At 43.6% G+C, this 15,600-nt stretch overlaps 2 protein-coding genes across 3 annotated transcripts; one reads left to right on the top strand and one right to left on the bottom strand.

The window, feature by feature from the left end:
* Positions 1 to 3,355: 3,355 nt before the first annotated feature.
* cUnh5orf34 (chromosome Un C5orf34 homolog) lies at positions 3,356 to 6,347 on the bottom strand. The gene is made up of 11 exons (XM_079269481.1): positions 6,042 to 6,347; positions 5,800 to 5,889; positions 5,337 to 5,702; positions 5,004 to 5,266; positions 4,803 to 4,901; positions 4,518 to 4,638; positions 4,338 to 4,429; positions 4,184 to 4,262; positions 4,012 to 4,094; positions 3,891 to 3,937; positions 3,356 to 3,781 (listed from the first exon to the last, which is right to left on the bottom strand). Exons 1-11 carry the CDS (start codon positions 6,243 to 6,245, stop codon positions 3,600 to 3,602), a joined length of 1,626 nt encoding a protein of 541 aa, XP_079125607.1. The 5' UTR covers positions 6,246 to 6,347; the 3' UTR covers positions 3,356 to 3,599.
* A 1,815-nt stretch (positions 6,348 to 8,162) lies between these two features.
* On the top strand, positions 8,163 to 13,925 carry rnf34a (ring finger protein 34a). 2 transcript variants are annotated; one of them, XM_079269970.1, is made up of 8 exons: positions 8,163 to 8,321; positions 8,833 to 9,051; positions 11,014 to 11,403; positions 11,654 to 11,716; positions 12,256 to 12,460; positions 12,637 to 12,666; positions 12,904 to 12,945; positions 13,434 to 13,925. In XM_079269970.1, exons 1-8 carry the CDS (start codon positions 8,316 to 8,318, stop codon positions 13,619 to 13,621), a joined length of 1,143 nt encoding a protein of 380 aa, XP_079126096.1. In that variant the 5' UTR covers positions 8,163 to 8,315; the 3' UTR covers positions 13,622 to 13,925. The 2 variants fall into 2 exon arrangements, with proteins under 2 accessions (XP_079126096.1, XP_079126097.1); XM_079269971.1 differs by lacking the exon at positions 12,904 to 12,945.
* Positions 13,926 to 15,600: the final 1,675 nt, after the last annotated feature.

Below are 15,600 nucleotides of genomic sequence, written 5' to 3'. Positions count from 1 at the left end.
TAAGATCCAGTAGCTATTATTTGTATAAAGGCATTGTGTTGTATTCAATTACTTCACACACATTTGAGATTTTCAAGGTTTCAGCTGTAAAAGCAACATGGCAGCAGTTTATGATAGCTGCAATATGCAGGTCAGCCACTAGGTGTCACCCATACATAACAATCCGCATTGTGTCAAACTGGACTGGAGCGGACTGGAAAAGGATGGAACTAACTATTTTAAATAATTATTGTCACTTGCACTATAACAGCATTTCTTTAGACTGTAAATCACATTTATTTCTGTGTAGATCAATTTGGTTGGTTCTTTTAAATGAAATTACTTCCATTTTTTGGTTAAACACTGACCTTTTGTCTCCCATATCATTACTTTAAATGCAGCCACTACAAGAGTAACGAATGATCAAATGTGATCCGTCCATTCAAAACAAATACAAAAAGAGTGCAACCGTGGGTCTGGATTATTAACATTAACATCATCCTCCCTGACTGTTTCAAAAACAAGAAGGAAAAAATGTGAATGTGTATTGTCATATTTAAATGAAATACATTTAAAGCAATAGAAACTGCTGATAATGTTGCACGTTAAGTCCACTAAAGAGGACGTTAAAAAAATCGTAAAATTAGCAGAGATCATATGTGTGACTGAGAAACGTAACATATATTTTTGTCTTTAAAGATGTTTGTGGAGAATTTAGAGGCATTTTGCACCTGCAAACCTCAGCTGGTTCTCCGATGTCATCATAGATGTCTGACTCTGGTTCAGACTGGTAAATCCTAGTCCCGTTCTCCTCCTCTTTTAAATCGCCATGGCCTGTTTTGACAGACTCATTCTTCACATAGTCATCTGAAAAAACATATGACAAAACATCAGCATAGATCATTGCTTGGGCATTATGTTAGTGTATATTTCCCCATCACCTCCTTGTCCTCTACATTGTGTTGCTGTTAGTGAGCACAGTTGTCGCGCTGGGCTACCTGTTTTGTGGACATGGTTTGCATCCTCTCTTCCACTATTCTTTGCTTGTTCCGTCCTTTTATGAAAAAAAAGATGTAGTGTATGAGTATACAATTCAATATTTGCCTTATTTCTGCCTGATTCTTACCATCTATGATTGACTTCTTCGTACAAGTCTTCTCTCATATCTGCCTGTAGAGACAAAAAAAGATCAAAGTGATGAAAACGAACATAAATATAATTTCCTCATTGAACCAATCACATTGGGTCACTGGCAGGATGAATAGATTACCTCTGCCCTCTTTAATGGATATTCTGTGAAAACAAAGCAACAAGTAATTCAGCAAGTCACTGATTAAAATAATGGTAAATTTATTGAGTAAAATGAAATAAACATAGGCACGACCTGCAAGGGGGAGCGGTGGAGGGTTCATGATGCCGACATCTTCATAGCTCTCATCCTCGTCCAACTGTTGATTCCTTGATTATGGTCAGAAAGAGATTTTATCAATTCAAACTATTCATGGGCAGACTGGGAAGTATTTTATCTTTGCAAGTGTGCATAACAAAAGTCACATTTCTTCGAGGGTATTGATGAGACTAAGGTTCTGACAAACGACAACAGCTTCCTGTGAGAGGCAGCAGGCAGAGTACTGCAACCGTGAATCCACAGTGGATGAGATTGATGAAGCTCATAACCAACGACCATGATGACAGATGCTGTTATAATTTGTTACAGCAGCTCTACAATATGGACACTTACAAAGTAGCTGCATGGCTGGATAATGGGCACGGATGTAGACGTGCCGGTAGAGGTGGAGGAGCAACAGGACGTGGTATCTTCGTCCCCAGTCCTGTCACACCAAAATGCCATCTTAATTTAACACTCCATCAATGAACGTTCGACTACATTATAGTATTTGAAGAAAACAATCGTGTGGGAACAATCCAGCATTTAAAGTTGTTTCTTACCATCATTGGCATATTTTAGATTCATTCCGAATCGATGAAGGTCTACACGAGGAGGCCTCAGAGGCTTCAGAGGAGGGCTTCCCAGAGCAAGCAGAGCAGGAAGCCTCTTCACAGGAACAGTGCTCTCTCTTTGGAGGTTATTTTGGGTTCCACATGTTCTGATGTAGTTGGGTTTCTGCGTTTTGGGAAGTTTGGGGGGTTTAGTGCTGATGATGTCCACCACTCCATCATTTCTGTGACTCAAACTTCGCTGTGCCAGAGATAGTTTGTTGTGCTGGTTCACTTTGGGAGACAAAGGCACATCTAATTCCTGGGTCTGTGTTTTCAAATCTCCCTTGAAGGCAGCTCTTTTAGCTTGAACAGAGGATACAGCGTGCACGTTTTGTCGAACTGCGGGTTTATAGGAAGCATCTGGCAAAGAGTTGCAACTTGTGTTGAATTGAGCCATGAGTCCCGAGATGTATAGCTGTCTTCCCTTTAAAGAGAAGGAAGACAATCCTGTTAAATCCTGTAACGTCAAGACAAAGATTACAGATTAACAAGCATGAAAATATGGAACATCACATGCACTCGTCAGGAGGCACAAAGATGAGAGAACTATGAATGAGGATTTCACAAAGTGCACAATTGCTTGAAAATAAAATGTGTCAGTAACCACTTACCAGATCTTTGATTCTGGTTTGATGTGCTGGTGTGTGTCTGTGTGGCCAGAGGCTGTGTGATACAGCTGTTTAATGCTCCACCTATGCAGGAAGTAGTCACTCTTAACAGAGTGAGAAAAGGCAAGTGGTGTCTGCTTAGTGTGATTCAACTAACATCCACCTTCTGATTAGCCTTTAAAAATGAATGATTCAATAATTCAAGACATACAGTATCTGAGAATTTGTGACCTTTATGTTGAAAAAGACTGACTGTAACGGGAATGTTCAGATCCAAATACAGAGAATAAAAGTCATAGCATATGAAATGATATACCAGATTAATAACTCTTGTTTACAATACAAAATGCACTTAAAAGTACCATTACTAACTCCATGCAGCAGGCTTTGGACACTGGAATCCTTTCTCCTAAGAGCAGGAATTTGCAGTTTTCCTTTTATTATTTTAATGGATTTCATAAAAACATTTTGGCGACACACTGTTACAAAATAAGATTCTGGTCCCTGACATGCACATTGCACCTGAGGCATGTGGTTCAAAGGAACACCACAGCAACCTACAAGAACACTCATGCACTTACGTTTACAGCCCAGAAATAGTCAAAACTGAGGTCTTTTTTTATTAGTCACACCTTTTACATTGCAACCACAATGTGTCATGTGTGTAGGCAGGAAATAAATGTTAAAGCTATTTTCTACCACTGCAAGTTGACAGGAAGGGATTGTGTGGTGATAAAGACATGGTAATCAGCAACTGGGAAAACATCATCTGTGTGAATGTTGTTGGAGGCATGCCAGAGTTTGTAGTTTTGGCAGTCAGTACTTAAATACAACCTTTGACAGTTAATAGTAATTCCAAAATAAAAGCCATGTACCAGCATCGATATCGATAAATCTTTATTTCGGTCTCAACAAAAAGCAGTAAAATAGGTTTACAGCTTTTAAAAAAGGCATCAATCTAATATGTTGGGGTTTTGTATTCTGAAAACGTTTCTCTGAGGCAGGACTCTCTCAAGTCAGTGTGGCTGCAGATATGAGAGCATCAATGTCCTGTATGGCTTTGGATGTCTTCTCAAGAGCCTCAGCGATGCAGTTTTCATTCACTGGTTCATGAGTCACCTCTTCTGCAGAGCTACCTTCCGGTTTTGCACAACATTTCTCACTTCTTAGCAGGTGGTTGTTGTCCAGCAGAACTGGGCAGAGGTTGTTAAAGAGCATGCACGATGTTCCTCAGCATTATCTACCAGCTGATATGACAATATAACATTTCTAACTTGTCCACAGCCCCTTTGCAAAGGATACAGTTAAATCGTTTTATCTTCTCCAGTTCTGCAGCTACAATATCTGACCTACATGGAATTGAAATAATGTTAAATTACACATTTATTGATAAAATACCAAAAGAATATAAAATATAACTCACCGACTTTCTACCGTCTGTGTGACATTTACACGCCGCTCAACCAGATTTTCTTCAATCCTTGCTGGTTTAGAAATACGTCTCCCCTGGAAACAAAAATTGGCAACAATTTAGAAGCTTGAACACTGTAAATACCGCAGATATTAACAGTTGAAGTAATGTGGGCAGGGACTACTTCATTGACATCTTGCAAGCAGCTGGGAGTGACAGGGAGCTTCAGTGATTGCTTGGCCTCGTTGTAGCAAGTGAGGATCCTGAAACACAGTGACGTGACGGTCATTGACTGCGAGTCGTCAAAATCATCCGACTGTGATGAAGCGGCGGCTCACCTGCTTGCACGACTCACAACCGAGCTCACAGAGTACAGCTGTCCGGGTACGTCCGGTTGAAGGTTGTTCAGGTGGTATGTTATCTCTTTCGCCTGTGAGATAGACACAATCAATTAATGCCCGATTGGGGATATTTTAATTAAATTTAAGACACTTATATGATGAGAGACTGAAATTTACCCGGCGTGACAGGAGATCAGGTTTGTAATGGGTAAAATAAGTGTTGAGGACACCATTGGAGCGGATGACTGATCCGTCTCCCGGGCAAACCTCGATGACGGAGACCGGCTCACTCAGTATCCTACACAGGAGACATACAGGTCAACTCCGTCACAGCACAGCTGTGTATATATATCAGGCATCCCTTCATTTAATTGCAAACAAGCTTATATTGCCATGTTTTATCCTAACAATCCGTTTAAAATCAGAATCAGCACAAAATCTTTCCGGTCCTTGCATACCGACCTGTAGGTGACTCCTTGACACCACATCACTTTCACCAACTCTGTTGGAAGATCTTGGTCTGGATGTTCTTTTTCGGCCAGTGGTTCTTTAACCTTCCACCTTAAATAAATGAGTAAGTAAGGAAGCTTAAATCAGTCGGTGAACATTGTTAGATAGTGCTCTACATGTCTGATATTTACGCAAGTGACTTGATCATTCAACCTGTGCCAGTGAGGTGATGAACATGTGAGAGGCAGCGCCTGAGGAAGGTGAGACCGTCTCTCTTTGATGGATATGTCTGACATTGTTATTCTCCCCTGTGCCTTTGCGAGATCACTGGTTCCCTCTACTCTGACATCTTCAGGTTTAGAGAGACGAGCCGTCCAGAGATGGCGGGCCAAGGTGAGAGGGTAGCACCAGATGGGGGCAACAGCGCAGCAGGAGTGATGCTGGACCACTGTGGTGGATTGGTACATCTTCTCTGGCTGGGGGGGAAGGTAAAATATTGAATAAAAGCCATTATACAAGCAGAGAAATATTACTGTGAAGCACTACCTTTGGCTGAGCAGTGCTGATGATCCGAGGAGAACAAGACATCGGTCTAATAGACTCATTCCTTGTGCTTCCTCTTCCCTGATGAACCTCTTGGTTCTCGCCATCCGTGGTGTGACAGATCAGATTGCTTCCTTGCTGCCGAATGCCTGAGCTACTGTCAAAGTCTCTGCTGACCATGCGGCGCTGATTTTGAGTCTGACTGAGGCTGCATGTAAACTCGACGGAGAATTCTTCACCTGAGGGCGACAGCATCAACACAGCTCGTCCTCCCTCCGACCCGATGATAGTCTCTCCTCCAGGTCCCAGCTCACCATCGCAAGAAGACCACTCAGGCCACTGCACGTCAGAGTCAATGCTGAAAAAAGGCTGCAGGAGGAGAAGCAAAAAAAAAAAAAGGCTGCAAATATCATTCCCTAAAATAATTTGAGGTACTAATAGTGGACTAGGAACGAGCTCTTGGTACCTTCTTGTGGTCAACGGGGATGAGCTCCTCCGGCAGATATGGTTGAGTAGCAAATTTATTTCTAAATGCCAATGCAGCTACCATCAACTCCTGTAAAAATGACACCATAATATTGAATACAGGGGCTCTCTGCATAATACACATGACAGCCTAAGTTAACTGTGTACATTTTTCCCAGCAAGCCTCAATTTGAGCCTTTTTTTTAACTGGGACTACCAACCAATAACACTTCATGGTTCCACCTTATACGTGCTGATGGTGAACCTTGTCCTTTGTCGGATCCTCTCAGTGGACTGCAGAGGATGTCCGGAGGGATCCGTGGGTTTAACCAGCATGAACTCACAGCCACACGGAGACAGTTGTAACTGGGCTCCGTTTCCGTAGCGAACATCAACAGACTCGTCCTCATACATGACCATCGAGCTGACACTGGCTGTGGTTTCCATCGTTAAACCTGACAAGGGGGCCTATTTTCCTTGGTTTGGCTTGTGGACCATTGATATATGTAAAGTGAAGAGTTGTGGACGCGCTGAAACTCAAAACATGGTGACGCGTCGTACTACGTCATCAGGTGGAGACGTTTGCTATTGGCGCGGACTGAAATGTAGCCCTTGTGGGCAGAGCCGTGTGAAGAGAGAGTCGCGTTCACGGAAGTTAAAAATGCTTGAATGTCACATCATTTACGTAACAGTCAGATCGTTCTGGTAGAAATCGGTACTACACACACCATGGCATAGACTGTCAGAACCAACAATGAGACAGAATTGCGATGTTTGCTGATTAAAAAAACATAATTGTTGGAATGCTGTTAAGCATTCTAACTGTTGCATAATTCAGCTTTCTGATATCTTTTCCACTTTTTGAACTGCAGCAATTTAACTTTTATGATTTTTCAGCCCTTTTCTGACTTTATAATGGCGGTGTATTGCGCAGCTTAGAGTGCGTGATGTCACCGCTAGAGTGAAGAGCAGCTTGAGATTCTGTGAAAAAATCATTTGTATTTGTATGTATGAGCCAATTAGTGATGTTGATGAACACACATGCACTCTCTCTCTCTCTCTCTCTCTCTCTCTCTCTCTCTCTCTCTCTCTCTCTCTCTCTCTCTCTCTCTCTCTCTCTCTCTCTCTCTCTCTCTCACAAATTCTTTCTTCTCTCTCTCGCTAATTCTTTCCTCTCTCTCTGTCTGTCTCTCTCTCATACAGTCATTCAGGTCTTAGAGACTTTTAGAGGACCCCCCCACACCCCACACCCCATTTCAAAATAAAAGCCCCAAAGAGTGAATTCTAATTGAAATGCTTGTGATGAAGCCAGGCTTTTAATAACCTCTGTTTATGTGTGTCAGACATTATGATTATGTCTCCTCTCCCCCTCGCTCCCCCACCCAGTCCCACCCTTTCAAAATAAAAGCCCCATGGATTAACTGTATTTAAACAAGCTCAAAATTAGGCTTTTTTTGTTAAAAAAATGAATGCTCTTACTAATACTGCGACAACTACTACTGCTGCTGCTAATATAGTATTACTACTACTGCTACTACTACTTCTACTATAACCTTTGCTGTTGCTGCTATTACTACTACTGCTACGACTGCTACCATCAATATTATTACTACTACCACTACTACTATTACTTATACGACAACTGCTACTACTACTGCTTTTCATGCTACTAAAAGTAGTAATACTACTACAGCTATTAGTACGACTGCTACTAGTACTACTACTACTGCTATATCTTCTACTGCCATTACTATTACTACTACTACTACTGTGATATTAAATACTATGACCAATACTACAGCTATTACTATGACTACTGATACTACGTCTTCTACTACTTCTAATTACTAATACTTCCACTACTAATAATACTTCTACTACAACTACAACTTCTACTACTACTACAAATATCACTACTACTACTAGTGGTACTTATTCTAATGCTACTAATACTTCTACTAATAATACTTCTACTACAACTTATACTACTACAAATATCACCACTGATGAATTTTTTTAAGCCACAGAAACTGTTCAAATATCAAAATGTTCAGCTCTTTCAGGAGAGGTGTGATATGACTTTTCATATTTGTAATCTTTAAACTCTTTGAATTCTTAAGGTTTTTGCAATTTGTTTTTGAATTGGATATCTATTTTCAGCAATGTTTTTGCGATTCATTTCAGTTTTCAGCATTCCAACGCATTTTCAGCAGGAAATGCATTTTCTAGTTAGACTCGACACCTGCCCAGTGTTGATGACTGGTGTCAAGTATACTAAACTAAATTCTACCTATGAGCTGTGGAGGGCAGCAAAACCATGCCAGTGCCTCCAGGCTGCTGCATCAGACAGAAGAAGCAGCAGCATTAGTAACTGTTAGCAGTAGCAGTGCTTGGGTCTCCACCGTTTTTCTCATCACATTGAGACAAGAGCCATCCAGGCATATTGGAAGTGATGCTCCATGTTGCAATGTTTACACCGTCAACCTCCACTTTCTCATTCGACGCACCGGAGCTGCAATGAAGGTGTCATTTTCTTTACGTAGCCTGTGATCCAATGTTAGCTCTGATTGACTGTCGCTAGCAGCAGCTAACTAACGGTAGCTTTAACTACTGGTACTCTACCGGTACACTTAGCGACTCTGACAGCTGTCACGTAACATCTAACGTTACGTTTTCGTAATGTTAAGCTTGAAGATATTTAGGTAAATTTATTTGAATGTACGTTATGTTTCTGCTGTCAGCTTGTTATCAAAAATATGTTTAACTATGCAGCTAACGTTAGCTTAATTGTCTTGTTTGCTCTGTTGCAGTGTTTTGACAGTTCTGGCTTTTTGCTCTTCCTGTCTGCATGGTTTGTGCTTTATTGTTTTAAACTAAACTAGCACTACCTCATCTATAACAAGCACCCATAAGTGGGCTCTATACAAAGAATAAGACTTGTTAACCATGTGCATGAATGATGCTTTTAGCATGCTGTAGTTAGTACAGTCTTCAACATCAACTAGAGTGGTAAATACTGTTTTCTGACTGTCAGGCAGGGGCCTCGTCCATGTGGGCATCATGCTGTGGTCTGCTGAATGAAGTCATGGGTACTGGGGCCGTCCGAGGCCAGCAGCCAGGATTTGGGGCCGGTGCTGGACCCTTCAGATTTGCCCCCAGTGCGGGATACTCTACATACCCGCCCACCAGCTCAGGGACTCCCAGTCTTGTATGCAAGGGCTGTGGTCAGGCCTTCTCAGTGTTTAAGAGGAAGGTAGGTGTCTGGATCCTCTGTGTGATGCCAGTGTATGTTAATTAGTCCACTGACTTATTTAGAAGGAAAAGGTGCATAGAAGCAGAGGGGCAGGAAAAAGGATAAACCTAATTTAATTTGCACCCAGGGGCTTCTTATTTCTAAGATAAGATAAGATAATCATTTTTTGGTCCCTCAGTGGGGAAATTACAGGATTACAGCAGCATTGCTCACAAGTAAAAAATAAAAGATAAAAATCAAGTAATATAATAAACTAAACAGTAAAACAGTAATAAAATAAGACAGTAAAGAAGAATATTAAATATACCAGTATATACAGATGGAATAAAAATATAAGATAAATACTTAAACGTATTGGATATTGCACGGGATTGCACGGATTAGATATTGCACCAGGTGAATGAATTAAAGTGTTCAAAGTGTTTGTGTTCAAGTGTTCATGTTCAAAGTGTTAGTGGTCTACCGAGAGAGCAGTTTGTTGTGCAGCCTGACAGCAGCGGGGAGAAAGGACTTGCGGTACCTCTCCCTCAGACACCGGGGGTGAATCAGCCGGTGACTGAAGGAGCTGTGCAGAGCTGCCAGAGTGTCCTGCATGGAGTGGGAGGCGTGGCTCATCAGGGATGAGAGCTTCGCCATCATCCTCCTGTCTTCCACCACCTCCACAGTATCCAGTGGACACCCCAGCACGCTGCTGGCCTTCCTCACCAGTTTGTCCAGTCTCCTCCTGTCAGCTGCCGCGATGCTGCTGCTCCAGAAGACCACTCCATAGAAGATGGCTGATGCCACCACGGAGTCGAAGAAGGTCTTCAGGAGTGCTCCCTGCACCCCAAAAGACCTCAGTCTCCTCAGCAGAAAGAGTCTGCTCTGACCTTTTTTATAAAGAGCGTGAGCGTGGTCAGTCCAGTCCAGTTTATTGTTCAAGTGCACACCCAGGTACTTATATGACTTCACGACCTCAATGTCCAGTCCCTGGATGCTCACCGGTGTCGGAGGAGGGCGTTTACCCCGGCGGAAGTCCACCACCAGCTCCTTGGTCTTGCTGGAGTTGATGTGGAGGCGGTTCCGCTGGCACCATCCTAAAAAGTCCTGGTTTAGTTCCCTGTATTCTCTGTCATCATCGGCGGAGATGAGGCCGACGATTGCAGAGTCGTCAGAGAACTTTTGCAGGTGGCAGTTGGCAGAGTTATGTTTGAAGTCCGAGGTGTAAATGGAGAAGAGGAATGGAGCCAGAACGGTTCCCTGTGGGGCCCCTGTGCTGCAGGACACCCGATCTGACTCATACTCTCGTATCCGCACATACTGTGGACGGTTGGTGAGGTAGTCCAGGATCCATGCAGTGAGGTGGTGGTCCACCCCGGTCTGCTCCAGCTTGTCCCTCAGAAGCAAAGGCTGGATGGTGTTGAAGGCACTGGAGAAGTCGTAGAACATGACTCTCACAGTGCTTCCAGCCTTTTCCAGGCTGTGTCGTTCTAGCTGATTGCAGAGACAGATGGACACCATACTCGCTCTGTAATATCTTCACTGAGTGCTCATGTTCATGTATGGCTCAGGGTCTCATTTTGTCTGAACCCTGTGCTTCACTCGCTCACTGTGCCAGTCTAATCCCACGTCTTGCATTTATTACCGTTTGATGTTTGTCACTTAAAAGCAATGAGCTGCCTCCTGTCTCTGTGCCTGGAGAGGTAGAGCAGATGTGAGTGATTGAATAATGAAGGAAAGGTCTACTGGCATTGATATGCTTTCCAGTTTAGTTAAATGTTTAGTTAAATGTTGTCTCTCCACTCTTCCTGTTTTCCTCATTTTAATGTCATATCACAATTTAATGATAAAATAAGGGTTGTTTAAAAACGTTTGTCCACATTTGTATGTCAAATGCCGAGTTATATTTTCAGGCAGTTTCGGAAGAAATTGTCCCCAATCTGAAATTACCTCATTCCCATTACCTTGTTTGTTTTTCTGCAGTATATTTGCTGCGACTGCAAGAAGAGCTTCTGCTCTCTGTGCTCCGTGCTTCAGGAGAATCTGCGCATTTGTGCCACATGTCATTTGCTGAAAGCGACAGCCTTTCAGCGGCCGCGGCTAATGCGCCTGCGAGTCCGGGACCTGCGTCAGTACTTGCTGCTTCGTAACATCCCGACCGATACCTGCAGGGAAAAAGAGGACCTGGTGGACTTGGTGCTCTGTCACCAAGGCATTGAGGAAGAGGAGGAGCCCGACACGAGCAGCCTCCGCTTGCGCTCCCTGTACACGCAGACTCCTTCTACCACGCAGTCGGCCTCCGAGCTGTCTGCGTTAGTCGCCTCTCAGGAGGAGCAGCAGCTCAGCAGGAGTGATAGCTCCGATACCAACCAGGTCAGGACCGACTTTAAACCATGTATGGTCTTTAATAGCACCACACATCAGCCATATCCTTGTAATACAAAAAGTAAAAGAGAGTATAAGAAGCACCACAGCTGGCACTATAGGGAGCTCAGCTTCAATCAGCTTGGATCCACTATAAATACTTGTACTTGGTCCGTTTAGGGAGCAGTAAGCTTTTCTATGAATGGAAGGTGCGAGACATTGTTGTTCCCAAGGAGTCATTATTGCTGTTGTGTTGCAGGATATTGGTGATGCCACTTCTGTGTCTCTCCTCAACTTGGACGCGAGTGAACACACACCTGAGGTGATTTGTGACCGATCAGATTTCGTGCTGTCATTGTGAAATCATTCATATGTGAAGTATTGTCATTTGCATTTCAATTATGTATTCCGTGGAACTTCTAGAGTGCAAGGAAAGCAATGTAGGGATTGAAAATGAGATGATGCGTAAAAGTTCTTTGCTGGATCAGAATTTTAATAAACAATAAAACACAATTTACATGAGATTCAACTGCAAACCAGTTTAACATTTTTTAAATTTTAGTCAAAAAGTGCTTTTTTTGCACAAAAGAAGCAGGAATAAACCCCTTGATGATACACAAGTATCAAGTGACGTGCATTCTTACTTTTCAACACACGGAGGATGCTGAGAAATATCAGCTGTATTTTAATCTTACCTTCATACTGACTCCTTCAATTGTTAATGATCCTGAGTACAATTTCTGTCACTGCGTGTCATGTGATGTGCTATCCCACTCACTGTTTTTGCACGAGGCTAATCTCCCATGTTTGTCATGGGAATCTCTTCTTTTGTCCCTAATGTCTGGATTTCTGCTCCTTCAGGTCAGTCCTCAGACGCGGCGTCAGGCCAGAGGGTCTCTCTCGGACCTTTCCAGCTTGCAGGACATCGAGGGCCTGTCTGTCAGGCAGCTGAAGGAGATCCTCGCCAGGAACTTTGTCAACTATTCAGGGTGCTGTGAGAAGTGGGAGCTGGTGGAGCGGGTCAACAGACTGTACAGAGAGAAGGAGGAGAACAGGAAAAAATCATGTGCGTCAACTTTGTCAGAATAAATACCATGTGCCTTAGTTGTTGACTTTACATTTTTTAATATTGCTTTAATAAAGTAATTCGATTAAATATAGAATTTATTGACTGTATAAGCTTTAATCTAATATTTCTTGCTTGTAAGTTGCTGTATTGATTTTGTTTTGTTTTTCTTGCAGTGGAAAATGTGAGCACTACTGTAACCACAGGTAAGCTGTCACTCAACTGTGTGTGCACTGTCCTCGATGTCGGTATTGTAAACCACGTCCTGTTTTTATAACCATAAAAACCTAATATCTCTGCCTTCTCCGACAATATGATATACTGTCGATAATAATAAAATGCAATAAGATGCACCAATCATAAGAAGAGTTATTCAAATGAGTTTTCTCATTCAGAATCATGATGGTATGTCTCTTGCCTGCTTTACTCCTCCCACACTAAAGTGGAGCCCCTCCCCCCTCCTATCTGCAACGGGGCCCTCTCAGGTAAGGCTTACAGATCCCATGTTCACATGCACTACCTGTGACTCGCCCCTCCATCGTACGAACAGTGTCGCCACCACATCTGTATTCACCGTGAAACCCATTCTCATTCGTTAATCCAACTGTCCTCTTTATGAAATCCTTGCATGTGGTCCTCCCTGTGGAATGCCATTCACTGTGAGGGTCTCCGGACATTTTACTGGGGATGAAATGATTAAATCATCTCTCGAAGTACAGCCATTTCAGTTCTGTCATGATCCAGGAACATTCATCCACCGTGAGGTTAATCTCCCTCTGTCATCTACTCACGTGCTTCAACGTGTGAAGCACATCATACTGAGAACTGCAGTATGTCAGCTGTGTATATTCACTCTGTGTTGCCGGCCCTTTGTCCTTCCTCAGTGCATGTTGTATCACTTTTTTTTGTTTTTTAGCGCTGCGTTAAAATCCGTTTCCCAACATTTCCAATCACCGATCTGTGTCTTTATCAGACGGTGAGAAGGGTCCACTGACGATCCAAGACGACAACCTCTGCCGGATCTGCATGGACGCGATGATCGACTGCGTTCTCCTGGAGTGCGGTCACATGGTCACCTGCACCAAGTGCGGCAAGAGGATGAACGAGTGCCCGATCTGCCGGCAGTACGTCGTGAGGGCCGTGCACGTCTTCAAGTCCTAATGCATCACTGCAACGCCGCAGCAGCTTAGACTGATACTGCACCTTACATCCACCATGCAGCTCATAACCTTTGGATCCCCAAAATACTTATTTTGTGGATGCTCTTATGTTTGTATTCCTCTCACATTATTTGCACATTGCAATATTACGACAAATGTGTTTTTCTTCAGAAATTGTCTTCAGTTTCACTAGTGGACAGGAGCCTATCTGTCAACTCTCAAGAAAACATATCTGATATCTGTGTTCATTCCAAAAGTGTCTGTTTTGCTTTTCTGGCATATTTTTTCAAAGTAAAGAATGTTAGAAGTAAAGAGTTTCTTTTCCTGTTACTCAGCCCACAAAGGAGCAGGTGCTTTGCCTTTGCGACTCAAGGATATTGGTGATTTTTTGATTATGTCAATGCATTATTAATTATATTCACTTATTTGTTATATAAGCGCATATTGTCATGCATTACACGTTAAAATGGTCGTACAAAGTTTGTATATATATATTAGAGATTAGTGTCACACTGAATGGGGGGGGGAGCAGGAGAAAACCCTAAATGTGAGCCCCCCCACTCACTCAGTGTCACACTGAATGGGGGGGGGAGCAGGAGAAAACCCTAAATGTGAGCCCCCTCACTCACTCAGTGTCACACTGAATGGGGGGGGGGGAGCAGGAGAAAACCCTAAATGTGAGCCCCCCCTCACTCAGTGTCACACTGAATGGGGGGGGGAGCAGGAGAAAACCCTAAATGTGAGCCCCCCCTCACTCAGTGTCACACTGAATGGGGGGGGGAGCAGGAGAAAACCCTAAATGTGAGCCCCCCCTCACTCAGTGTCACACTGAATGGGGGGGGAGCAGGAGAAAACCCTAAATGTGAGCCCCCCCACTCACTCAGTGTCACACTGAATGGGGGGGGGGGAGCAGGAGAAAACCCTAAATGTGAGCCCCCCCTCACTCAGTGTCACACTGAATGGGGGGGGGGGAGCAGGAGAAAACCCTAAATGTGAGCCCCCCCACTCACTCAGTGTCACACTGAATGGGGGGGGGGGGAGCAGGAGAAAAGCCTAAACATCTCTTCTCTCTGTCTCTCTCCCTATTTGCTAATATTGATGTCTTCATCTTGCACAATTCAGTCTCTCTATCCAGCATCTTCTTAAAGGGCCATCTGGACGCCCTCTTTAGTGATAAACAGATGTCCTCCAGGAGCCTGTTTTCTTTGTGCGCCCTTCGTAATACTGTCAGCCGCCTGTCAGCCGTGACCTTCGCTTCCTCTTTCAACTCTCGTTGTTCCGTCTCATTCCTCTTTAGCTTTTCATCCACCTGTTTAAATTTCTCCCCCAATTCTCGTGTTTCGGCCTGCTGCTCTTTAAACCTACTAAGCAGGGCTTCGTAGCGAGACTGCCAAGCTGCTGTTCCGGAGTCCGTGGTCGATTCTTTGTGTCTCCACCACTGGTCCATGTCAGCCTTCTCCAGAGTGTTGTATTTAGCAAGGAGGGCCTCATGTTCAGCTCTTTTGCTTCTCAGCTGATTTTTCAGCTGCTCAGACCCAAGACTCTCCAGATCCGCATAGCTTGTTCCGACTTCACCTTCGCAGGCGCTGCTGCAGAAAGTCTCCCTTTCAATCAGGTTGCTGAATTGATTAATCAGACTGATGGTCTCGTTGTGTTTTTGAGCGAGAGACATTTTAAGATCATGTAATTGGGTATGTCCTTGACGGTCCTGAGGCTTGTTGTCCTCTTTCAACTCTCGGAGTTCTGTCCCCTGGATCCGTTGTGTCTCAGACAGGTGGCATTTCGTCATTTCGAGCTCCTCAGAAAGACTTTCATTTGCTTTTCTTAGATCCAGGATCTCAGAGTCTCTCTGCTGGATCTGTTCCTCCATCTGGTTCACCTTCCTCTGGTGCTCAGCCTGAAGTCTGTCCAAGCCCTGTTGGTTCAGAGCGTTGGAGTTAGCAACCTCCAGAGTGTTGGAGTTAGCAACCTCCAGAGCGT

The sequence above is a fragment of the Melanostigma gelatinosum genome, assembly GCF_949748355.1.
Source record: "Melanostigma gelatinosum genome assembly, chromosome: 6".
In the NCBI taxonomy this organism is placed as follows: domain Eukaryota; kingdom Metazoa; phylum Chordata; class Actinopteri; order Perciformes; family Zoarcidae; genus Melanostigma; species Melanostigma gelatinosum.
This window is presented reverse-complemented; position numbering and strand designations above follow the sequence as displayed.